Source organism: Elgaria multicarinata, chromosome 3 (assembly GCF_023053635.1).
Source record: "Elgaria multicarinata webbii isolate HBS135686 ecotype San Diego chromosome 3, rElgMul1.1.pri, whole genome shotgun sequence".
Classification (NCBI taxonomy): Eukaryota; Metazoa; Chordata; class Lepidosauria; order Squamata; family Anguidae; genus Elgaria; species Elgaria multicarinata.
In genome coordinates this window covers 150,760,329-150,787,524 of record NC_086173.1, presented here as the reverse complement: position 1 = coordinate 150,787,524, position 27,196 = coordinate 150,760,329, and the positions used below count along the sequence as shown (strand labels likewise).

The 27,196-nt window shown below is 43.8% G+C and overlaps 1 protein-coding gene across 1 annotated transcript in view; it reads right to left on the bottom strand.

Annotated features, from left to right (window-relative positions):
* LOC134395536 (vomeronasal type-2 receptor 26-like) overlaps positions 1-26,234 on the bottom strand; it is a 59,221-nt gene extending 32,987 nt beyond the window's left edge. The window contains exons 1-5 of the mRNA XM_063121699.1: positions 25,953-26,234; positions 23,331-24,128; positions 21,626-21,853; positions 18,490-18,616; positions 16,370-16,659 (exon numbers count right to left, since the gene is read on the bottom strand). Coding sequence (XP_062977769.1) covers positions 16,370-16,659; positions 18,490-18,616; positions 21,626-21,853; positions 23,331-24,128; positions 25,953-26,234 — 1,725 coding nt within the window. The remainder of the gene's footprint in view (positions 1-16,369; positions 16,660-18,489; positions 18,617-21,625; positions 21,854-23,330; positions 24,129-25,952) is intronic.
* Between the last annotated feature and the right edge of the window lie 962 nt (positions 26,235-27,196).

Here is a 27,196-nt window from a genome sequence, read left to right as displayed (position 1 = left end):
GCACAGCCAATGCCAATTTGAATCAAAATAGCACAAAAATTCTCATCTGACCTCTGCAGAAAAATTTCTCCAGTGCTCCAAGGTTCGAGATACCTTAAGATTCCCTTAGACACTCCAGGCTGAATTTGTTTTACTACATAGAATAAGCACAAAGAGTAAAGCATATGATTTCACAGTAGAGAAAATGACGTTAAAGTCCCTCCCTATCCTGACTAAATTCCTTGGCGACTAGTTTCTAAGAAACTCTGTTTACAAGCGGCTTGCTGTTAAAAACTTCTTCTCAGTGGCAAGTTAAATACTTCTGTCCCGAATGCAAAACAACTTCTCCTCCAAAAACCTTGTTGACTCGAAGACTAAGAATTAGGCTCACAGCTCATATTTCAAGCATGTATTCCAAGCCTATGGGGAGGCACGCCTTTGTTTTGTCTTTGAGACCTACGGGGGATCTGCACCTCCTCCTCCTCCTCTTGCTCTCTGTCTTCTGGCTCGGTCTGAGTTGCTACAGGCGTTTGCCTGCTAGAAGAATCTAAATCTAGTAAAACTGACTGATTATCTCTTGAAGAAATATCTCCTTCTCCACCTTGGCTCCTGTCCAGGATAAACAAACCGTTTTTTAAACTGGCAGTTCCCTTCAGTTCTCCATGCCTGGAAATAAAACATTTCCCCTCCTCAAAGGAGACAGAGAACTTTTTCTCCATTAGATTTGACACACCTAAAAGAGAATGACTTAAGTTGGGAACAAAAATAGCATTAGCAAAGCTTTCGTTAAGGACAGGAATATGGCAAATTCCTTCTCCCTTCACTTCCTGCTTTGAGCCGTCAGCAAGGAAAATAAATCTGTTAGACGTGACTCTGAAGTCCAGGAAGCTTTCCATTCTAGTAGAAATAACTGAATTACAAGCTGAGTCTATCAGCCAGATAGCTGAGCTTCCGTTTCCTTCCTCCTTCGACATCTTGCTCACTCCGGCTGTAACGAGCTGTGCTGACTTCTTTGAACAAGAAGCATTTTTCCAGCGATGCTCAGAAACTTTCTCAGGTTGTAATCTCACTCTACAGTCAATCTTCTTATGTCCAATTTTGCCACACTGCCAGCAAACAATTGTTTTTTGTGGCTTGTGCTTTTTAGAAACTGAATAAGCAGATTCAGTCTCCTCCTTTTTCACAGTCCCGGTCTTAACCCCTTCAGAACCAGACCATTGTTGAAATGAGTCTGCCTTGCCGTTTGAGCTCACGGCTTCTCTCTTGGAATGTCTTTTCTGTTGTTCTTCTAATAATTTTCCACACACATAATTCAGGGTTAAATCACGGACAGTCACTCCCTCTAGGGTAGTCACCAACACGTCCCAAGACGTTGGTAAGCTAGACAAAATAATATAAGACTTCATTTCCTCTGAAAGAGTCAAGCCAGCCGATGCTAAACTTTGGAATATTTCTCTCAGCTCCTGCAAATGTTTGCCAATATCTCCAGATTCTTTTAGCATCGTCCTATACATTCTGCGTGTTAAATTTATTCGAGAACCTGCTGTATCTCTTACATATACTTCACGCAATTTTGTCCAGATCACATGAACAGCATCCTCTCTATTAACATAGAATAGCTGATCATTCCTCATACAGAGGATTATGTGGGTTTTTGCTTTCTCTGCATTTCGATTCCACTCTCTCAAATCAGCTGCACTTAAATCTTCATCGGGTGGGTCTGTAACTACTTCCCACAGCCCTTGGTTTCTTAAACTCATTTCAATCTTAAATGACCAAGTAATATAATTTGTGTCTGTGAGTTGTTCCATTTGTGTATTCATTCCTATTTGAAGTGCCATAACTGCTAATTGGTTGTTTTTTCAACCCTTGTGTTATTTGAATTTCCTTTTTGGGAACTGACCAGCTTAACAACCTCAGAATCCCTTTTCAAATTCAAAAATAGCCTTCTATCAGACAGCGTGTGACTTTGCAAGACAAAAAGCTTTACAAAAAAACTTCTTCCTTTGTCTAAATCCCAACGTTCTTTAGAAAAAGCAACGCTCCAGGGCAATTAGTCAACGCACGGCTTCTCTGTCTTATCAGGTCCTACTGTTTCTCTGTTAAGAACTAGAATTATGTCCAGACTGTTACTGGGCCATAACCTCTTGAGGTTTATATATTATTTATAAACCCTTTTGTTCACTATACCAGTGAACTAGCAGAATAGCAGCGGGTCTTAACTATGAAAGTCAGCAAAGACCAAATTAACTTCAAGACAGAGTCTGTTTTGTTTGATACAAAAATAAAGTATTTTACTGATAGAAAATAACACAGTTTATGGCAATACAAATTTACACCAACATACTCACACACTTGGTCATACAGATTACAGCAGGGCTCACATCAGCAGAGAGGGAATATTTTAATCTGGTTACAAAGCTCCAAAACTCTCTTTATATACACTTCCCTGAACAAATGATGAAACCACTAATTGGCAATGGCAAGACAATTAGACTTTTGCATCATCCCAATAATTCAATAAAGTCCAGCTGCAAACTTGACCTTTAAGCTGATTGACTGATGCTGAGTCTTCAGTTTCTTCCAGGTTTTACAGGCTTGTACAAAGATATGGAAATCACAAAAAACCAGTCCTAATTCAGGACTCCCAACAAGCTTAAACCCCCCCCCCCAGTTATCCCCGATTCTTTCCCTCAATGCAATCCTATGGGCGAAAAGCCGAAAACGCAGTTTGAGCCGCGTGGTTGACCCGATTTTCACAAAAATATAGCCCGCGACCCGTACGATGCAGAAAGTTGAGAGTGGTCTCAAAATGACCCCCATCCACGACTCTCTGTGCACAAGAATTTCCAGAGCGATAGCTTAAACCCCCCCCCAGTTATCCCCGATTCTTTCCCTCAATGCAATCCTATGGGCGAAAAGCCGAAAACGCAGTTTGAGCCGCGCGGTTGACCCGATTTTCACAAAAATATAGCCCGTGACCCAGACAACGCAGAAAGTTGAGAGTGGTCTCAAAATGACCCCCATCCACGACTCTCTGTGCACAAGAATTTCCAGAATGATAGCTTCAAAAACAACGTAGTTATGCGCGATTATTTGCCGCAATGCAATCCTATGGCGAAATGTTTTCAAGATGGCGACCGGAGCGCTCCGCCTGAACTCGGAGCTCCGAAAAATGGGCGCTTCTCTTCGCCTTGCTTCTAGGGGGTCCGCGGTCCGCTCCTACTCTGCCTCTGGGTAAGGCGGAGCAGGCCAATCCGCTACTGCTTCTACGCTCCTAATCGGAGCGGAGCACATCCCTAGTATTTGCATATGTGGTGGGAATGTAACTATGTTCAGAAATTGTGGAAGATGGTGTTTTTGGAGATTGAAGAAATTGTGGAAATGAAGATAGAACGAACACCAAAAGTTGCATTGCTGTCACTATTTGAAGAAGACTTTAAATGTAAAAAGGAAATTAAGGAACTGATAACGAATTTGTTGATCGCAGCAAGATTGATTGTAGCTAGGAACTGGAAGATTCAAGGGGAATATTCTATTGAAGAATGGTATAAAGAAGTATGGGATATAGCTATTAATGATAAATTAACAAGTAATATTAAATGGAGAAGAGGTATAGCTAAATCAAATGATTTTGAAGGAATTTGGAAACAGTTCCTAATATTTGTGTTTTCTAAAGGAAGTGGGAAACCACCAGCAGAAGAAAGTATGAGATTCTGGAATCAGGAATGAGATCCCGAGGTGGGGGGTGCACTTGTATGTTAATCTTGATTATGTTATTAAGATAAGATATTATGTATTCAATATTCAACATTATGCAGTATGTTGTTGTTGTTGTTGTTGTTTTATGTGAAATGTAAATGTGTATGTTTAAGTAATGTAGAAATATATATATATATATATATATATATATAAAGGAAGTGGTGGGATTGCTACATCAAGGGGGCGGCAGGGGGGGCTAAGAGGCAAAGGTGCAGCAGGGGGGCTTTCAAGGTGTTTTTTTTCCAAGAAGCGCCTCTCCAGAAGGTCTTAAAACTCAGCGACATTTTTATGGGAGATGGTAGTTTGGTCCCAAGCCATATAGGGGAAGAATCCACACATGTATTAATACCGTTTAAGAAGAGTCCTTTTAACGGTGAATTGAAATGTTTCAAAAGCACCAAAACACTAATCAAGATGTTAGATCAATGTTCTTTTCACCCAAGGACGAGATCCAAACAGCCCTTAGGCACGACTCCACCATTCCAGCGACAGAGGGTTCAAAAGCGCTTTATTGATTAGTAATCAAGGCCTGGTCTCTTCAAAGGGAGCAATCAGACAAAAGACATAGGGAATATGGTACAGTATTAAAGCTTTCAAGGGGCAGGGCCCAGTAGCAGCATTAACCAATCAGAACATAACACTGAGGCATAGCTAATTATGCTAAACAGTCCTGTAAACAATACCTTTGGCCTGACAGTAAGTTACAGAGAGTTAACTTCGACACAGACAGCTGGAGCCAGGACTCTTGTTTATATTAGTAATCAAGGATGCAAGGACGCACACAAGGAGACATTCTCATACAGGGCATTATGACATTTTGCTTGGTGTGCAATGGAGATTTTACAGTTTCCTGTTAAAAATGGAGGTGGTTCTGCTAACAATTTCCCCCCTTTTAAAGCAATTCAAAACTCAAGCTTGCTAGCTTCTTTTAGATCATCTGTGGCTTAGGCTTCACAATACAAATACATTTGCTGGTGGATTACAGACTTTGCAAGACTTTTCACAAAAGACAAAATACAGGGAAGGCAAAAAGCAAGGATAAACAAAAATCATTACAATGGAACAAAATACAATGCAAGAAATCCCTCTTTTAACTACTCCATATTGGATAACTAATACTCTGGAAGACAGAAACAAACTTCAAAGTGATCTTGAGAGGCTGGAGTGCTGGGCTGAAAACAACAGAATGAAACTTAATAGGAATAAATGCCAAGTTCTACATTTAGGGAATAGAAACTAAATGCACAGTTACAAGATGGGGGACACTTGGTTCAGCAATACTACAAACGAGAATTGTTGTAGATCACAAGCTGAATATGAGCCAATAGCGCAATATGGCTGCAAGAGAGGCAAATGCTATTTTGGGCTGCATTAAGAGAAGTATAGCTTCCAAATCACGTGAGGTACTGGTTCCTCTCTATTCAGTCCTGGTTAGGCCTCACCTAGAGTATTGTGTCCAGTTCTGGGCTCCACAATTCAAGAAGGACGCAAACAAGCTGGAGCGTGTTCAGAAGAGGGCAACCAGGATGATCAGAGGTCTAGAAACAAAGCCCTATGAAGAGAGACTGAAAGAACTGGGCATGTTTAGCCTGGAGAAGAGAAGATTGAGGGGAGACATGATAGCACTCTTCAAATACTTAAAAGGTGGTCACACAGAGGAGGGCCAAGATCTCTTCTCAGAATGCAAGACACGGAATAACAGGCTCAAGTTAAAAGAAGCCAGATTCCGGCTGGACATCAGGAAAAACTTCCTAACTGTTAGAGCAGTGCGACAGTGAAATCAGTTACCTAGGGAGGCTCTCCCACACTACAGGCATTCAAGAGGCAGCTGGACAACTAACTGTCAGGGATGCTTTAGGGTGGATTCCTGCATTGAGCAGGGGGTTGGACTTGATGGTCTTGTAGGCCCCTTCCAACTCTGCTATTCTATGATTCTTTGTTAACTTTCTTTTACAACTAACGTAGGGCTCTAAAAGTCCTTGGGTAGAATCATAGTATGTGTACACAATTCTGAACCTTTAATTATCTAATATTTTGGCTTGTGTGGTGATCACAAGCTTTTGCAAGGAAGATAAGCGTTTGCAAAGAACATTTGGCAATTGTGGAACGAAGCCAAGTCACTTATGAGTGGTAAAAGGCACAAATCCTTTCTTAAAAACATTTGCTATGGCAATTAAAGAAACACTTAGAACTACTAAAGTAACAATTATCAAAATTACAGCTACATAATCTTCACACACATGTAAGATAACTTTAGTGTCCTTTAAATGTTGGGTTGAGTACCTAGGTTGCTCCGTGCTGGTTTCTTCGCCTATGTTGCTGGTGGCTTCCGGTGCACCAGAAGGCAGATGAACTTTGCTTTGCCTGTGTCCTTCTGGCACAGGGGAGGCTTTATTTTAGAACAATGTGTCCATTTATGTGTCTATAATAATTTCACTTACAAGTACAAAGCAGCAAGGGCTTTCTCAATCCTGGGGTCCTACTTTTAAGCAGGTAGGCTGGAACAAGCAGGGTTCTTCTAACGACAATCTCTGGAAAGGTGCAGGTAACGATGGAGCTGGAAAAGAGAAAACTGCAGGGCAATTACATATTCTTGGAATAAAACATTTCCCAATTCCTATTTAATTCTTTTTTCTTGTTCCCCCACTAAAGACTGAGAGGAAAAGCCAAACATTAGTTCAAAAGAAAACAATTTAAGACTTTTTCTGACTTTAACAATGCAATTGGAAATACATCCACCCATTTCAAGGAAATTTCTAATTTAATTTTTGCTAGGGTCTCTTTTCAGGGTCCTATTAACTCTATCTGCCTACCAGACTGGAATCTTCATGAGATGCCAGCCTATTATTAGGACAAAAGTGCCATGTTCTACACTACCTAAGAAGTAAAATAGCTTTCTAGATCTGATTTTATGGTTTCAGGCCTGAACAAAACAGTAGGTGTTCAGAAAAAACCTGAACAAAAACAAGTAGGCGTTCAAAAAAACTTTTACATTTCAACAAAGTCAATCTGGATTCTTAAAAAAAGATAACAAGTCCATGTCTGCAGGGGCTTTTCTTTTGATGCATTTACAAATGAAGCCAGTAAAAACAATTCACTGAGCATTTATATTCCTTGGCTGATCATGGTTCTCAAAAAAGTCTTTCAGTCATTGAAGAGTCTGATCAATGTCCATCTTGTGAGGTCTTTAAACACCTGGTCTTTAAACAGGGCGGTCATGATGATTCTTGGCACATCAGGGGTAACAAATCCCATCTTTCTGGGTTCTTGAAAACTTTGAGTTATTGTGCTAATTCCAAGTCTTCTTTTTCATAAGGTGGATTCAAATACTGAGAAATGGGCTAGCTCCAATTATGGCAGCTCGCTTGTAGACAAATTAGCCAATTCTTTTGGCAACATCAGGGCTTTTAACAGATCAACTGTTAATTCTCCATGGGTCACTGCTCCATGGGCAGTCACAAATCTTCTTTCTTTCCAAATCTGTCCATGTGATATTTTGAATCAGTAAATATAGTCTTTTGCCTGAAACAAGCATCAGGGCTTCTGTGCATACTACGAGTTCAGCTGCTTGTTGTACAATTGTAGCTGGATCCATCAGTAAACAACTCGAGGTCATCGTATAGGTCTGGGCGAGGTTTGGTGCCAAGTTGCAAGACTTCAAGGCATTCATGCTCTGGAACTTCTTTTCTTTGTAGTTCAGGTATCAACGTGGCAGGATTCAATGAGGCAAGCCTTGGGTCCACGAGGAGGTTGATCTCACATCTGGACTGGCAGGCAGGGTTCAGGTGTCAGCTTCTTCCACTGTACTCCACTGGTCTGTGCCACGTTTTTAGCACAGCACACTTGAGACTGGTAGTGCAAACACAGTAATGCAAGCTGGAGTTTTTAATTGCTTTAATCATTTCACAAGTCCATTTTTAAAAAGCAATAGCTGTATTCTTCTTCTGGCTTCTAATTTCAAAGGATACTGATGCAAGAACACAGGGGTGCTTTTAGGCTTCAATTGTAGCTGCATTTAGGGCTCAGGCTCAGGGCTCAAAGCATTTCAAAAGTTCTATTAGGCCAAAGTTAGAATATCTCTGCCCCCCCAAAAAAGAACCACTGGGCAATTTTCAGAACACAACGTTCAAAACACACACAAAAATATAGCAATTCAGTATTTCCAGTCTTCATCAGCAGAGGATGCAAGATTGTCCATTCACTAACTTTTTCAAGGCAGGGCTTCTTCACCCCCCTTTTCCTTCTGGTCAAAAACCATGCCACGTACACTAACCTTCAAACACTTTCCTTTTTCACTACATTTCAACTTCTCATCTTCTTCACCTCTGCTATTCACATACTTTACTCTTCTTCAAATCAACTTCACTTCAAATCAACATCTTTGCAAAACAACCAAAACAACCTTTTTAAAAGTCTTTCAAACTATCTCTTCTGCACAGCCTTCTCTCTCTCTCTCTCTCTCTCTCTCTTTCAGACATTTCTCTTATCCACTTTTAACAACATACTTTTCCTTTCTCTCATTTTGGCAAAACGGTTGGCAACAAGGACTTGAGCTTTTCAACTCAGGCAGTGAATCTTCAAAGCTATGGAAGACATTTCTTCCGTGAAAATGGGGTTCTACATTTTCTAATTATCTGAGGTTTGTGAAAGACAAAATACACAAAGTCTTCAAAATCTAAAACAAAAACTTTCACTGAAAATAAAACTGCTTATCTCTAGCTGCTAAGCATAGGAGAAGCAAAAAAAAAACACTAGGGAGGAGAAGGAAAACAAAAACTTCAAATTTCTTTCACTTGGGCCGGGTGGAAAACACAGACTGACAATTTTTTCCTTTCACTTTAACACAACACCAACTTTTCTGTAATTCACATTCCAACACTAAAGGGCGATCCTTTGAGAGGTACATTTACTCAATTACATTTCTATGTTTGCAAATTGATTCCAATGACACAGCTGAAATTAACTTTGGATCAAGTTCAAAAAATCCACAAGGGGCAATCTAACATAAAAAAGACATCCATTCACAATCACAAACATTTTTAACTCATTGTTACACTGTTACAGTTTCAAAATCCCTTTTTCAATTTCACTGAAAGCTTTTCCAAAGACAACAACTTTAACCAAAGGGCTCGGGGACTCTTTTCCAATACGAACTATAAGCTTCCCATTTCTGAGGTCAATTGTGAACACCCACTCCCTCCATTTCCCGTCAGGGTCCATGGGATTAAAGGTTTCACTCACCAAATAGCCGTCTCCCGTCTTCGCCCTTTCTAATCACGTCTGATTGCAAATTGTTGTTGCCTGTTCCCTTCCATCTGTCGGGTGGAGTCGATTTTGTAACCTTGGCTCGAATGGTCCCATCAATTCGGTCTCCATGTCTGCACAGTGCATGTTAACCTACTTGAGGCAAGAGAAATCTCTCTTGGCGATCGCTCCTCAATCTAGGTTCCACTGGCAGGCATGAATCCGTCTTGGGGTAGATCCAAGTCACGGCACCATTTGTTAGATCAATGTTCTTTTCACCCAAGGACGAGATCCAAACAGCCCTTCAGCACGACTCCACCATTCCACCATTAGTAATCAAGGCCTGGTCTCTTCAAAGGGAGCAATCAGACAAAAGACATAGGGAATATGGTACAGTATTAAAGCTTTCAAGGGGCAGGGCCCAGTAGCAGCATTAACCAATCAGAACATAACACTGAGGCATAGCTAATTATGCTAAACAGTCCTGTAAACAATACCTTTGGCCTGACAGTAAGTTACAGAGAGTTAACTTCGACACAGACAGCTGGAGCCAGGACTCTTGTTTATATTAGTAATCAAGGATGCAAGGACGCACACAAGGAGACATTCTCATACAGGGCATTATGACATTTTGCTTGGTGTGCAATGGAGATTTTACAGTTTCCTGTTAAAAATGGAGGTGGTTCTGCTAACAAAGAGACATACCCTGCTTGTGCGCCCCGCCCCGCCAGCTGCAAAACAGATATTGAACTGAAGCCAAAGTAAGAAATCCTTCACCCTCCCCTCTCTTCGCCCCCCCCCCGCCGATGGGCACAGCGCTGGTATGAGTGCTGTGCCAGGTCTGCGGCTTTTCGCGGCACCTCGCGAGTAAGCGAGGAGCCGTGAAAAGCCGCGGGAGTCCCTAGACGTTCCCCAGCTCCGGCCTGTGGCCGGAGCTGGGGAAAAGGCGCGCCATAAGCGACTTCGCTTATGGCGCGTAAGACCAGGCTTCAGCGCGGCCTGTCTCCGGATTCCCCTGTGCGTCATCTGGACGCACAGCAGGGAAGCCGGGTCAGAATGCACGCTAAGGCCTCGTCTAGGAAGGCCCTTGGTTACAGAAGGAAATTTCTGATCGCTATCTTGCACTATGGAGAGTGGTTCAGAAGCTCCTGGTTGCATTTCCAACATCATATTTGGTGGAATGTAGTTTTAGTGTGGTCTGCCTACTTCTCTCCAAGCAAAGAAATTGACTCCAGATTACTAAACGTGGTGATTTAAGATGCATGTTAAGTGACTTTAAACCAGACATTGGAAAAGTGGTATCACTTCATCAGGCCCATCCATCACATTAAGGATTTACAGAATAGTGAGGTACTATCACATTTAGATATTACTAAATGTGATACCTAATATTCTTGCTAAATGACTATCAGACTTTGAAAATATGATATCACTGGATCAACTTCATGAATTATGTTTAATTGAATAAACTAAAAAAATGTAATTGGATTTTGAATATATATTCAATTAATGGTTACTGTTTTGAATTTTATTGTTATTATCTTTCTTAGTGGGTTGTTGAAAACGGCTATTCTGAAGAAGGATTTTTATAGTGTACAGTAGGGGGCACTGGGCATGAGTTTGTGGAACCTAGGGGGCGGTTACCTGAAAAACTTGGGAGCCACTGCACTATATGAACTCCAGGATATAATGTATCCCAGACAAACATAGGGCTTCTTCACCTGAGCGAAATAAGGCACCCTCGTGACCGGCCACTCACAGAGGTTTGTGGGTCTTTTAGCGATATTGGCCACCTCCTGCACGTCTCCCACGCCTTCCAGTGATGATTCCGTGTTGTTGATGTTACTATTAGAATGACCTATTTTATCGAATAATGGACCACTGTTTTGGCATCAGTATCTGATATGTCAATGGATCTCCGATTACATCTTATTCCGCAAAAATTACTGTTTCAGCTCTATTGGACACCACAGCATCTGTTTAATAAAGGTTCCTCCAAATTGACTAATTGTTGGAGGAGTCATACAACTAACGCTTCTTTTGTTCATATGTTCTGGAAATGTCCAATAGTCACCTCCTTTTGGGAGGAAATTATCAGACTCATCAATTCTGTATTAGAAAGATCTTTAATATCTTTGGATGTACATGTCACCTTAAATTACTTACCGGCCTCTTGGAAAATAACACATGATGAACGTAATTTGATTGTTTGTGCTGCCAAAAGACTGATTCTACAATATTGGAAAGATAAAACCTCACTGCATTGATTTCAAGGTGTTTACAGATTGACTTCTTTATTATCTGCTCCAGAATTTTCCCAGGGATGGATGTCAGACTGACTGGTCTGTAGTTCCTAGGTTAAACCTTTTTGCCCTTTTTGAAGATAGGGACAACGTTAGCCCTCTTCCAGTCGTCCGGCACCTCACCTGTCTTCTGTGATTTTGCAAAGATAATAGACAAAGGTTCTGAGAGTTCTTCTACTAGCTCTTTCATTACTCTAGGATGCAGTTCATCGGGCCCTGGAGATTTGATCTCATTCAAGGAAATTAGGTGTTCTTTGACCATTTGTTTATCAATCTCAAACTGCAATCCTGCCCCCTCAACTTGTGTCACTTTTTCCAGGGGGGGTTGTCATAGACCCACTTTTGGGAGAAGACTGAAGCGAAGTAGGAATTGAGCACTTCAGCCTTTTCTTTGGCATCTGTTATCGATTTGCCATCCTCATTAAGCAGTTGAACCACCATTTCTTTCCTCTGTCTTTTACTACTCACATATCTTAGAAAGCCTTTTTATTGCTTTTAGCATCTCTCGCTAATCTCAGCTCATTCACAGCTTTAGCCTTCCTGATGCCATTTCAGTACTTCTGTGCCACTTGTCTGTACTCTTCTTTTGTAGCCTGGCCTTCCTTCCACTTCCTATATGTATCCTTTTTTTTTTTGTTTTCAGGTCATCTCTAAGCTTTTTGTGGAGCCACATTGGTTTCCTCTGTTGTCTTCTATCTTTTCTCCTTGTTGGAATTGTTTGTAACTGTGCCTTTAAAATTTCCTTTTTTAAATACTCCCACCCATCCTGCACTCCTTTTCTCATTAGGCTCACTTGCCATGGGACCTTACTTATCATACTTCTGAGTTTATTAAAATCAGCTTTCCTAAAATCCAGAGTACGTTTATGGCTACACTCAACTTTTGTGTCCTTCATAATCAAGAATTCAAGTATGACGTGGTCACTTTCCCCCAGTGTTCCCGTATACTATTTCTGTACAAATGGCCCCCAAAACCACTGAGGCAATAAGAGATATTCCTTTGTACCACCAATCCATTCCCTCTACTGATACTCTTCATCTACAAATCCTATAAACCTGTCTTTCTCATATTTTTCATATTTCATCCCCTCAGGAGGGCCTACTATGCTGGAATACATTCATTCATGTCAGAAAGTAAAAACATTATAACTGTTTGTTTATGTTCCTGTAATAGTAAATGGGTTTGGATCCGAGACAAACAACCTGCTTTCTGAGTTACCAAACTGAGATCTGAACTGAATCTTCTTTAATACTATTTCAGATTCTGAGCCCACAACAAAGTGAGAAATGACCATTTGTAAAGAGAATGGCTTCAGGCTAGAGCTGTATTTGAAATTCAGGTTTAGTTCATTTTTATTAGGATTTCCCCAGTTCACACCTTCCAACCCAAACATGCACAAAAACACAATCTGCAATCGAAATCCGAGCTTGCATGTGATGAACGGACCCAAAGGAAATGTGGTCCTCAGCTGTCTCCTTCTTTAATTCCTCCTTATCTTCAACTCTTGATAATCTTGCTCCATCTACAACTCGGATAGTTCGCCCTTCTCAACCCCAACCGTGGCTCACCTCTTCCCTCCGCTACCTTCGCTCTTGTTCCCGGGCAGCTGAACGCCTTTGGCGTAAGACCAGGGACCGGGCAGACTTTGTCCATTACAAATTTGTACTTTCCTCTTTCTCTTCTGCCATCTCACTGGCCAAACAGCAGTACTACTCAACGCTGATCCAGTCAAATGCTAGGCATCCTCAGCGGCTCTTTGCATCCTTCAATTCTCTTCTGAAGCCTAATCCGCCATCTCTCCCCGCCTCTCTGTCTGCTAACAACTTTGCCTCTTTTTTCAATGCTAAAATCCAAACTATCCGCTCTGATCTGGCCAGCTCTGCTCCTCTTCCAGTTCCTGTTCCTCATCTGTCAGCTCCTCCTGCAAATTTCTCTGCGTTTCCTTCAGTCTCTGCGGATGAACTGTCTACAATACTGCGCTCTTCGAAGCCTTCCACTTGTTCTCGTGATCCGATTCCTTCTCGCGTCTTTATTAATCTTATTCCTGCTATCCTCCCTTCCTTGCTACATATTATTAATCTTTCTCTGTCCTCTGGTTCATTTCCTTCTGCTTTTAAACATGCTACAGTCTCTCCCATTCTCAAGAAACCTACTCTTGATAGGCTATCTCTGTCTAACTACCGACCTGTCTCTTTGTTGCCGTTTGTTTCAAAGATCCTGGAGCGTGCGGTCTACTCTCGCTGTCTTGACTTTCTTTCTAGTAACTCTGCTTTGGATCCATTTCAATCTGGATTCCGTCCTCTGCATTCCACCGAAACAGCCCTTACTAAGATCACCAATGATCTCCTTACTGCCAAGTCTAAAGGCCATTATTCCGTTCTTATTCTCCTTGATCTAACTGCAGCCTTTGACACGGTTGATCATGAACTTCTCTTAGATTCCCTTCATGACCTTGGATTTTGTGGCTCTGTCTATAACTGGTTTGCCTCCTATCTAGCGGGTCGCTCTTTCAGCGTGTTGACTAATGGCAGCTCGTCTTCCTCCTTTCCCCTTTCAGTAGGGGTTCCGCAAGGCTCGGTGCTTGGCCCGTTGTTGTTTTCCTTATACATGTTGCCCTTGGGCAAGCTTATTCAATCTCATGGTCTCCAATATCATCTGTACGCCGATGATACACAACTATATCTGTCATCTCCGGAACTTTCTCCTGATGTTCACGATCGTATCTCGGCATGTCTTTCAGATATCTCAGCTTGGCTGCTTCATCGTCGCTTGAAGCTTAACATGGCAAAGACTGAATTGCTTGTTTTTCCTCCTAAACCTTCTCCTCATCTCTCATTCTCTCTTACTGTCAATGATGTTACGCTTACTCCGGTCAAGGAAGCTCGTAGCCTTGGCTTTATCTTCGACTCCTCGCTCTCCTTTATTCCTCATATTGAGGCAGTAGCTAAATCTTGTCGATTTTTCCTGTATAATATTGCCAGGATTCGATCATTTTTGTCTGTCTCTTCTGCCAAGACGCTTGTTCATGCACTGGTTATTTCACGGTTGGACTACTGCAACCTTCTTCTCTCTGGCCTTCCTTCTTCTCACATCAGCCCGTTGGTTTCTGTTCACCACTCTGCCGCAAAGATCATCTTCTTAGCACGCCGCTCCGACCATGTTACTCCGCTTCTGAAATCTCTTCATTGGCTTCCAATTCACTTCAGAATCCAATATAAACTTCTCCTGTTAACCTTCAAAGCTTTTCACGGTCTAGCTCCTTCCTATCTCTCCTCTCTCATCTCACACTATTGCCCCGCTCGTGCTCTTCGCTCCTCTGATGCCATGTTTCTCGCCTGCCCAAGGGCCTCTACTTCCCTTGCTCGGCTTCGTCCATTTTCGTCTGCTGCCCCTTACGCCTGGAACGCTCTTCCAGAACATTTGAGAACTACAAGTTCAACCACAGCTTTTAAAGCTCAACTAAAAACTTTTCTTTTTCCTAAAGCTTTTAAAACTTGATGTTGTGCAGACTTCTACTGTTACTTTCTACTGTTAGTTTTTCCCTACCCTGTGCCTGCTTACCCTTCCCTGTACCTGTTGGCATTCTCTTCCCCTCCTTATTGTTTTACTATGATTTTATTAGATTGTAAGCCTATGCGGCAGAGTCTTGCTATTTACTGTTTTACTCTGTACAGCACCATGTACATTGATGGTGCTATATAAATAAATAATAATAATAATAATAATAATAATGGTCAACAGCATGCGTACCTTTGAAGAAATGTGCATGAAAAATGAATTGCACCCAGGCTTTCAGCAGCGGGAGAAGAATCCATACATTTCAAAGATCTGCACAGTTATTGTATACACTTAGGAAAATATGCATGAAAAATGTGAAAAAACCAGAGATCACAATCTGTTATGAACATGAGATGGAACAAGCTTCAAGGTGAAATTTGGATCACTTTGGGCTCATCTACACCAAGCAGGAGATTCCACTATGAAAGCGGTATATAAAAGGCAGGACACACACTACTGCTTTATAGTGATATTGATGTGATATTGATGTGCACTGCAGGATCTACACTACTGCTTTATAGTGGTACTGAAGTGCACTGACAGGATGTAATGCTATGAAAGTGGTATGAAAGCAGTATATGGTATGTGTCATGGGTCCCAACAGTTGTCAGTGCACTTCAATCCCACTATAAAGCACTAGTGTGGCTCCTGCCTTTTTATACCACTTTCATAGTGGAATATCTGTTTGGTGTGGATGAGCCCTTAGACAAATTCACATTTTACTTGCGCAAACATCCCTACCTGAGGCCTTTTTGGGTTACTTATTCATTCATCATGATTAAAACAAGTCTGTTTTGTTTTTACATGGAGAGAAGAGAAATTATTTGAAGTAGTATAAAAAAGAAGTTCACTCCCACATTGGTTTTAGTATTTTTGCTAGACAAAAAAAAAGTACTAAAAGATCAGATGCCATCTTTAGATTTCATCATTAAATGCTCTTTGCTATTTAGATCTCGCCTTAATATGATAATGTAGCTTTTGGGGATGAAGATGCAAACCAATAAACCCAAACTGGAAGCCAAGATAGAGAAGACCTGCACAGCTACCATGTATTTCCCTTTGGTGCTCAGGTAGGCCGGCACAAAGGACACCCAAACACTGGAAAAGACCAACATGCTGAAGGTGATCAGCTTGGCTTCGTTGAATGCCCCGGGCAGCTTCCTGGCTAGGAAGGCCACCATGAAACAGATGGCAGCCAGGAAGCCCATGTAGCCAAGGGCAATATAAAACATGACTGCAGACCCTTCGTTACATTGCAGGACGACCTGCCCAGGCTGGGAATGCATGTCAGAGTCTGGGAATGGGGGAAAGATTCCCAGCCAGATCATGCAGATGCCCACTTGGACACTGGAACAAGAAATTACAATGGAGTTGGCCAAACTCTTCCCTAGCCATTTCCTCATCCTGTTCCCTGGCTTTGTGGCCATAAATGCCACCACCACCATGACAGTTTTTGCCAACAAGGAAGAGACAGAAACTGAGAAGATGATGCTGAAGGTGGTTTGTTGGAGAAGGCAGGTCACCTTCTGGGGCCGTCCGATGAATAAGAAGGAGGACAAGAAGGAAAGCAGGAGGGAGACGAGGAGTATGTAGGTGAGATCTCGGTTGTTGGCTTTGACCACTGGAGTTTCTCGATATTTCATGAAGATTCCTAAAAGCAGGCCAGTGGTTAGGGACAAGATTAGGGCAAATAAAGCTAGGATGATTCCCAGAATTTCTTCATAGGAGAGGAAGCTGATAAGCTTCAGAACACATTGATCTCGGGTCTTGTTTGGATGCTGGTCATCCGGACACTTGGTGCAATGGTCTGCATCTGAAAAGAACAAGAACCGCAGCAGCATTTATGTAAATTGTTTTCCACCAATCATAGTCTGTGGTTTCCTGCATTCCCTAAAAGGTGTATAGTGCTCCTCTGACCCATTGTGGTTTCTGCAGGCCCCACCCTGGGCCTTGCTAGACCAGGCCTTAGTGCGCCTTCCAACCCGGTTTCCCTGCTGTGCGTCCAGATGACGCACAGGGGAATCCGGCGGCAGGCCGCAATGAGGCCTGGTATAGCGCGCCATAAGAGAATGCGCTTATGGCACGCTTTTTCCCCAGCTCCGGCCTCAGGCCGGGGCTGGGGGAAGTGTGGAGACTTCCGCGGCTTTTCGCGGCTCCTCGCTTACTCGCGAGGAGCCGCGAAAAGCTGCGGACCTGGCACAGCGCTCATAGGAGCGCTGTGCCCATCGGCGGGGGGGAAGAGAGGGGAGGGCGAAGGATGGGAGGGTGGGTGGCACGGGGGGCGGGCGGGGGCGATTGCGCTGCCACCGCCCGAGCAAGCAGCCGAGCGGCGCTTGCCAGGGCAATGCCGCCCCATCCCGGGCATTGCCAGGGCAAGCGCCGCTTGGCTGCTTGCTCGGGCGGTGGCAGCGCGATCGCACCCGCCCTCCCCCCGTGCCACCCACCCTCCCATCCTTCGCCCCCCTCCCCCCATTTTAAAAATAAAAATAAAAAAGCCACTTACCTTCCCGGAGTCTTCGGGCCACCCGCGGCCCCTTTAAACAAAAACAAAAAAATGGCGGATGCCGCAGGGCTTGCATCCTCCCTGCAGCTCCGCCGTCTCGAAGCCTGGCTGAGGCGCGCTAACGTTAGTGCGCCTTGGCCCCGCCTCCCTGCCGGCGTAAGCCGGCAGGTCTAGCAAAGCCCCCTGTCTCTGAAACTGGGAAAAGCACTTCTCTCGTGGAAGCTGATAAATAGCCATTGAAATTGCATTCCATCTATGTGCTTGCCAAAAATGTCATCATTACTGATTAAGATTAATCAGAAATAAGCAGTTCTCGAATAACATCACCCTTACCAAGCTGTCTGTATCTCGACTCAGAAGTGAACTAGAGCAACATGTCTACTCATACGTCAGCACATCAAAAATTTGCATGTCTACTCACATGTAAGCAGGGCAGGTCTCTGCAGGACAAGCCTCAGAAGTAAGCAGGACTGGATGCCTTGCTTATTAAGATATGCGGGGCAGGATTCGATATTGCCTATCTGTGAGCTGGCTCCACCACTGCTTCCACTTTGCAAGCTGCAAGCCCCACTGATTTCGTTCTGTAAGTGCTGCCCACCCCTTGTAGAACTGAAATGAGCAAAAGGCTCATATCTACAACAGGGCAGCTCTCCAGAGCAACCTTATGTGAGCTTTGCCAGCCTGGTCCATTCCAGAAAATAATGTTTCTGCTTGTTTGGGGTTGCCCCCAATAACACTAAATCTAGGGTGACCCTATGAAAAGGAGGGCAGGGCTCCTGCATCCTTAAAAGTTGTATATAAAAAAGGGAAATTTCATCAAGTGTCATTTGTATGCATGCAGCACCTGTGAAATTCCCTCTTCCTAAAAACAGACATTAGAAGAAGATATTGTTGGCACCCTACGTTGCATTCTGTGAATGAGATCGGGCAATTGTTCAATGGAAATCTCAAATGGTAGCCCACTAAGTTATTTTCACTCAGTTTGTGGAATTAAATAGCAAATACACTAATAATTAGCTACACACAAAGTAACAAAGCAATCAAGTTCAGTTTAAAACAAAAAAAACCCCTCTCTAGCCACGTGCGAGTGGGTGTTTGTTCTCTTTCTCAAGGGCAGCTCCTCGCTCTGGAGTCACTTACCTTCCTGGGAGGAGATGGTTCCTTCGGGACATGGGACACAATCGTAGCAGCAGATGGGCTCTCCTTCCCTAATCGTCTTGGCGTGTCCAGGCAGGCAACTTCTAGTACATCTAGAAAAAGGGACTGTCTAACCATATAAAGAGAAGGTGCGTCAAGCATAACGTTGTGGAAAGGGGGCTTTATTAACTGCTGGAAATGAGTTATATCATGGAGGTGATGCTATGGAAGGCAGGACAGGGCTCCTGTGTCTTCAACAGTTGTATTGAAAAGGGAATTTCAGCATTAGTCATTTGTATGCATGTAGCACCTGGTGAAACACCCTCTTCATCACAACAGTTAAAGCTGCAGGAGCCCTGCCTAGTGTGACAAGTTACAAAAGAGGGCATATTACAGGAAGCTGTTTACCATAGGGGCAAATGGTATATACATGAAACCATTTATTTATTTGTTTTATTCATTTAAAGCATTTCTTGGTCATCTTTCATCGTGGAAGCCCTTGCAAGGCGGTTTACACCAATACTGTTCTTTCTGTCCTTCATTCTACCTTTCATTCTAACTTTCATTCTGTCTTTCAAAGTATATTGAAATTATATTTTTGAGGAGGTGGCCTTAAACATTGTACCCAAACCAGAACACATGACCTCCTCCCACCCTTCCCATGGGAAAACCACTAGTTCAACTGGCAGGGGGCGTATTTAGGGTGACCTACTGTCAGGGTTTCCCTGGATTTTTCCAGCTTTTTGTTCTGTCCTGGGAGTTAGGGGGATTTTCTGTAATTTTCTGTAATGTCCTGGAATGTCATGCTTTCCCCTTTAAGGCTGCCATTAGTGTGGCAGAGGGAAGGATGCGCTTTCTGGAGGTGTGTCATTCCCCTCCCCACTTCTCCAATCGGGGCCTTAAAAAGGAAAGCGTGTCATTCCCAGATATTATAGAAAAGGATGCAATTGGAACAGGGGGCGGGGCAGGAATGACATGCTTTTCCCTCCTCCTCTCCAGTCGGGGCCTTTAAGGTGGCAGGGGGAATGGCGTGCTTTTCAGGGCCCTAGAAAGCTGCTTCCCCACCCGTCCCACATTGAGTGTCCTCTTTTTTGATCTCCCATATATGGTCAGCCTATGCATAATCTCAAAGAAAGGTAACTTGTCCATTACCCTACATTCAAGACAGAAATGAGATTTGAGCTCCAATCATGAAACCACTTCTTTTAAATTGACTGGTTTCTGCATGAACGTCAATTTCACAGAAGGTAAAAAATTGAGGCTCACAGATAAATAACTGTATCAAGAAACTGAGGCCAAGGCAGGGACAGGATCTGAACCCAAGATGCCAAATCACATATTTGTGTCCACAAAGTGCAACAAAATACCCACTTCCCCAGATGTAAAGCTGGTAGTGCTCAGGAAACACAGCCAGCCTGCCACACACACAGGCAAGACTCCCAGCCAAATCCCAGAGCCAGACAGCCCCCAAGAAACCAAGGTAAAACCAAAACTACACATCCAAACAAAATATAGGTGGAGAAACACATATTCAGGTAAAACACTGCAGTGCACTACGCAAAAACAATCTAACACACACACACAAACAAACACATCACACTTCCTTCCTAAAACGGCAACACAGATGTGTATAACATGTTTGATAGCTGGAGCAGGAAGGTTCGAGCATATAAGACCGATTCTAGCCTGCTTGCATTGGCTGCCTATACGTTTCCGAGCCCAATTCAAGGTGCTGGTTTTAACCTATAAAGCCCTACATGGCTTGGGACCGCAATACCTGAAGGAACGCCTCTCCCGACATGAACCTACCCGGACACTGCGCTCAACATCTAAAGTCCTCCTCCGAGTGCCTACTCCGAGGGAAGCTCAGAGGATGGCAACAAGGGAGAGGGCCTTTTTAGTGGTGGCCCCCCAACTGGGGAATGATCTCCCCGATGAGGCTCGTCTGGCTCCAACAATGTTATCTTTCAGGTGCCAGGTCAAGACTTTTCTCTTCTCCCAGGCATTTAATAGAATTTAGTAACGCTAAGTTTGTTTTCTAATGGACCCCAGAACAGTGGTTTTTATACTGTTGTTTTTATGTTTCTGGTGGTTTTAATATTTTGTATACTTTTTAATGTTTACTGTTTTAACCTTTGTGAACTGCCCAGAGAGCTTCGGTTGTGGGGCGGTATATAAATGTAATAAATAAATGACGCAGCCAAACTGCTCCCTCACTCTTCACCACCCCCTCTAGAGCTCTCTCTAACACCAGCCTACTTTGATGGTGCTTTGGACACATTCTCTGAGCCGAACCCTCTGCCCAAGCTCAGGGGGATGTGAGCAATTTTATCATGGGCTCGATTAGTTATCACCACAGCAGGCCTCTGAGGGTTCTTTAAAATCACCCAATGGCCATTTCTACACCACCCCAGTGTAGCGGGAAGGAGGGGGGAGGATCTAACGATATCCTGACCCTGACCCTGCTCCCCCCCACCCCCAATTCCTCCCAGTCCAGTCCCTTCCCTCTACTGATCACTGCTACATGCAGGGAGGAGGGAAGAAGCCGGAAGGGGCGGCCACACCTCCCACTGTCTCGGGATTATCCCTGGGAAAACCCGTTCCGGGCCCTCCTTCCTCCCGGGCGTCCCTGTGTGTCATTTGGATGCACAGGGACTTGGCCGTGACCAGCCTGCATTTTCTGGCTGGTGTAGAAATGGCCTATGATACAGGAGGGGAACCTCAGGCCTAGAGGCGAAATCCAGCCCTCCTGAGGGTCCAGTCTTCCACTGGCCAACCTCAGTTGCCCATTAAATGGTGTCCTAGCCTTTGTGCGTTTCTCTCCCTTCTCCTGAGGATTAATTAAAGGCAGGAAGAGCTTTAGTCTATACTATGCTGGTATGTTTTGTGTCTTGTCCCCACTTCCTTTGACTTCAGCCCCGCCCACCACTGGTATATGAGCCATTATAGCTACGTTGTTGTTGTTGTTGTTTTACGGCATGACGAAGGCTAGAAGGGGCGGGAGGCAAACATCGCGAGAGGGGACTCGCGAAAACCTGTGAGTGCCCAGTAACGAATGTTCAATAAAATGCTCATCTGATGGAGCTCTCAGTGATGGCTAGATAGGAAAGGGAACAAGGAAACGAGTGGTTTCCCCTACCTGGTTAAACGTTCTGGGCCACGTAATGGCATTCTGATCAATGGTGAACTTTATCTCAGAGGAGGACAGTCTCTCTATACTGCCAACATTCACTCCAGCAGTGGACTTGTTGGGAAACATCACCCAGTTCATGATATCAAAGTTGGCTGCCAGATCTCCATTTTCATCCAAATAAGCTCCGTCCATGGAAGTATTATACAGCTGAAAGTTTCTCAGGAAAGGGTGAAGCTAGAATAGAGGTGGGGAAGAAGTTGTTATACTGCAAGTCCCGTCAGCTCTAGCCAGGATAACCAAGGGTGAGGGATGATGGGAGTTACAGTCCTACAACATCTCAAGGAACACATGCTACCCAACCCTGTCACAGAAAAGCACGTGCATTTAGGAAACAGGAAATCCCATTCTACATCTCAGCCTGACTCATTAGGAGGTCTCATCACAACCAGTTCTTCCAAGCTCATAGTGGCTATGAATTTTGTTTTCATTATTTATGTTTACAATGCACCTGAGATCCCTTTCTAAATTTCCTTTTTCTGTTTTGCCATTTTGAGGAGGTAACAAAAATGTTCTATAAGCCTTGTTTGGCATCCTAGGGAGAGTTCTGACACCAGGGGCTGGTCCTATTATTAGGAAAAGTGGGGTAAGTTAATAAACCCAACAAGGCTGAGATTTATCAATGACTGACCAACCGTATTCTGTACCTCCATCCCTAGATTATCATCATCCCATCCAGTATGAAAAAAAGAGAACCAGGGTGTGTCCTCTTGCTGTGTAAGTAAGCCTGATATCATTTGGGACAGTCCACCGAGGCCATGAAGTCCTGTTCAAAATGTTGAAGTGACCCAACCCAATCCATTTAGGAGACTGCAATACGAACACATCTCAGACCACACCAGCTAGCTGAGGTAATCAGGTTGTTGAAGGGAGGACCGAAAGCATCCTCATACTGTCCCATTATTATTATTATTATTATTATTATTATTATTATTATTATTATTATTATTTTATTTTATTTATTTATATAGCACCATCAATGTACATGGTGCTGTACATTCTGCTGGGCAACTCAAACCTGGATTGCTCATTTGGGCACCTCATAGACCCCCGCAACTCTGCCACATCTGCCCCTCCTGATGCCTCTGCCTAGAACAGAGCCATTAATTAGGTCTGTGCACTGCCTCGGATCCAAATTTGGATCCTGTACCTATGCAGGCCAATTCGGCCCTCCTCAGTCTATATCTGGATTGGGCTGCAGTGGCCTGAGGAGCGTCTTAAAATGGCCCTTTCCGGCTGCTGTAGTTTGAAATTAGATCTAGGAAATGGACGACCTGCCATCTTCCTTAAAAATGGCAGCTCTCATTGAAGACAGGCGGCTTCCAGATGGGTCAGATAAGTCCCATGGGAGGGGAGAAGCATAGAGGGAGGAATGAGGAGCAGGGGGATGAGTGGGGAGGAAGGCAGACATGGAGTCCAATGGATGCCTGGTCAGCCTCATGCCTGGGAACACACAACATCTGACCCGCTTCAGATGTCTGGATCTCACTTCAGCTCTGGAACCGAAGTGGGTCTCACTGGGACATAAGCTGCTCGAAGCAGATCGGGGCTGATTTGGAACCTCCAATGCAGCCTCTGAAGAAATCTCTGCACAGACCTATAATGAATGGTGATTTACACAGGAACTCTCTGTGAAGGAGAAGGAATACTGTACCCTTTGAAGACACAGCCGGTCTCCACCCACCATCCCCATGCGGTTCAAATGGGATGAGTACGCAGCATGTAAGGTCCAGGCCACAGCCTGGATGGAATTGTAAATACTGTAGGTGTCTTGAGAGAGGATACTTTCAATCTCATCCTGGGGCAGGTTGTCCCAATTCTCTTTTTCTCTGCATCTTTCCCAGACTTTCACAGACAACATGTCTCTTGAATAGAAACAATGAAATGCTTTAGTCTCAAACTGCTGGATAGCCAAGAAAAGTGCATCAAAATTATCATGTCGTGTCCTTTTGTGCGTCTTGATTAAGAAGGACAAAGAAACATGGGTGTGCTGGAGATCAATCATCCTGTAAAACATTCTCACGCTGAGGTCCTGCAAAGTTGTTGTAATACATACTTTTCCTACAGTTGAATTTTTGATCTTTTCAATCATTTGCATGGCTGCTGCTAGAACGAAGATGGCATTGGTGTCCACTTGACCAACAACTACATTAACTTGAGTGTCCAGCAAATATAATATCAGGTTGAAATGTCTTTCCCATTTCACTGTCGCTGGGATACTTTTGGAATAGGCAACACAAATACCATTCTTTATGACCACCGGCATGAAGGTGCTCATGAATCTTTCTCCGCTGTCATTCTCTGGAGCAACGAGACCAATCCACGTCCATCTGAAATGGCGGAGCAGTTTAACAATTCCCCGGTAATTCGGTTCTGATTTTGGGACCATCCGGTAGATAAAAGGAAACTGATGTTTGTCCTTAGGGATTTGACTAACAAAACCATAACTGACCTATTAAAAAGTGAAAGAGTTAAGATAACGGGGATGGGCATGACAGACACAGACAGTGCATGGCGGATGGGGTGGAAGAAGAATGGGGACGGGCATGGTGGACGTGGACTGGGCATTTTGGTCGGGGGAAGAAAAATGGGGACGGGCATGGCAGACGGGGACAGGGCATGGAGGATGGGGGAAAGAACAGGAATGAGCATGGCAGATGGGGACAGGGCATGGCAGACGGGGGGAAGAAGAATGGGGACGGGCATGGCGGACGGGGACAGGGCATTGTGGACGGGGAAGAACAGGGACGAGCATGGCAGATGGGGACAGGGCATGGCAGACAGAGGGGAAGAAGAACGGGGATGGGCATGGCGGACGGGGATGGGCATGGCGGACAGGGATGGGCATGGCAAGCGGGGACAGGCATGGCGAGCGGGGGACGGGCATGGTGAGCGGGGGAAGGACGGGCGAGCAAGCGGGCAGGGGGGGCATCAGGCATTGTGGGGAGGGAAATCAGGGACAGGGGGAGTGGGGAACCCTTTTTTTTAAAAAAAACACACTATTCCGTTGGTGCGCTCCTGCGCACATGGCCCTTTAAGGCAAGCTTCCCTCAGCCCCGTCATGTCTCACATATGGATGGGGCCTACAGGCCGCGCTATTTCTAGCGCGGCCTGACCTCTCCTCCCACACGGATTATCAGGTAGGTTTAGCAAGACCCTCAGTTGTTTGTTAATCTAAAATATCAGTAAATACCAGTAAAATATCAATTGCCACTTAGATACTGTAAAATAATAAACCTTTCTGCATTTAAAAATACTTTTAAGGTTTATTTCTCTCACCTTGTAAGTCAGGCCAGATCTACACTACTGCTTTAAAGTGCTTTAAAGTGCCTTATAACAGTTTTGACAACTCTATATGGAGTGTGTCCTGGGCCTCAACAGTTCTCAAAACTGTTTAAAAAAATCCCCTGTGTATTCCTTCCCCACAGCAGACCCATCCCATCCGTCCTTTTCTATCTGAGCTACTATATTGGATAACTGCGTTATGTAGACAAGATTTCATCTTCCAAAGCTAACTTAAAGTGGCCTCTATGATCCACAAAAGCATATGCCATGATGAATCTAATGTGCAGAATGGAGAACCCACTCCAACAGGTTGCTGTCATTGGAGAGAATAGTTGACTGCAATTTGAAAACAGAGATCTCTGGTAATAATGCATGCACTCGGTCCTTGTTTATATCTATTTATTTTATTTATTTATTTAAAACATTTATATCCCACCCTATATCATTAAGATTTCAGAGTGGCGTACAGATAAAAACATACAGTATAAAACAATAAATATACACAGTTAAAAACAAATTAAACCATGATCCAAGTTAAAACAATATATAATTTAAAAGCATTAAAAGCAGTTAAAAGCAGTCTACTTATATTTGAAATTTTTATATCCCACCCTTCCGTTTTACAGCTTCCAGGATGGTTTACATTAGTCTAAGTACATTAGTACCTTAGAGGTTGGATTGCCGTTGAAAAGTTAAGTCACGGTTACAATGGGACTTAAGTGTGATTCACTTGGTCTGGATTTAATTCAATAACAAAAGCTTTATCATCCCCAAAATCACAAAAATCCCCATGCAGAGCTGACAGAAGAACCCGCTTCTTCTAGGGAAAGTTAAACCTCTCTCAAACCATATTCAGCTCTTTTGGGAAGTGCTGCCTTTCTCTGGCCTTACTTGGTGATGTCCCCCCCAGGGCCACCTTCTGGACTCTTCTGGAAAGATTGCAAAGTGGCAGCAGACTCAGTCTGCATCCCCCACCCCATCCCATTCCTACCTGTGGGATTTTATAGATTCCCAGCATGGTTGAAATCTGGTTGGAGAGTTCAAAGTTGGCCCCTTCAAGGACCGCCAAGAGCTTATTCTGTCCTCCACAACTGTAGTTTGGAACATGCTGCTGCCCAAGAGACATCTGGTCTACCAAGGCCTCGTAAGTCATTCTTGGGTTGAAATAGTTTTCATAGATGCTGTAGCCCAGGGTGATATTGGGCAAGAGCCTCGGATTCTGGTTGATCTCATGAATGGCAAACAAGAAGGGAAGGATGTGCCACTGGGTCATACCTTTTAAACTGCAACAAAAACAGATGCCATCAGATTTTTATCCTTTATTCCATAAAAACAGAAAGCAATTCCTGCAACGCTTAGTAAAGTAGAAATCTCTTAGAACCATACTCCCATTCAACTGATGCGAATGGGGATTTTCTTCCAACTGTAAATCGCAGGGTTAGGGCAACAACGTTTGTCAACACCATGGCAGGAAGGAAAAGGGCTCAATTCCCCCTCCCCCCTCCAACACAAGGAGTTTTGAGCCTGATTGTCGACACTTCCCAGCATCCGTTTGTCTGGTTTTTTAAAATGAACCCATTAAATGGAAAAACACATTTTGTGTCATGTTTAGTTTAGCCTTCATGCTAAATCAATCTGAGAGCATAAAGCATCAGAGCTGATCCCAACATTATTGGTTGTGCCTAATGGAGAACCGCCTGCAACAAGGCCCTCGTCTATACGACTTCGATAATGCTGCATGAGCTGAGACGCAGCCGCATTGATGCTCCTTCGCAGCGTCTTAATTTCCCCTTAATCTAAAGAAAGCCCTACTCACACTGAGCACACGCTAAGATAAAAAAAGTGTAGGAAAGGGCAACCCAAATAACCTATGGGCTGGATCAAGTCCCCTTTGGGGAGAGGTTGCAATGTCTGGGATTGTTTAGCTCAGAAATAAGGTGAGTAAGGGAGACATGTTTCTCCCTGATGCTTGGTGTAGAGAAAGCAGTTTCTCCCTCGCTCAAAAGACTAGAACCCCATGGGGTCACCCCATGAAGCTGAATGGTGGGAGATTCAGGACAGATAAAAGGAAGGACTCCTTCACACAGTGCATAGTTAAACCATACAATTATAGCTTACCTATGTACAGATGTAGTGATATCCACTGATTTTAATGGCTTTAAAAGGGAATTAGACAAATTCATGGAGGATAAAGCCAACGATGGCTACTAGAATCATAAAATCTTGGAATAGTAG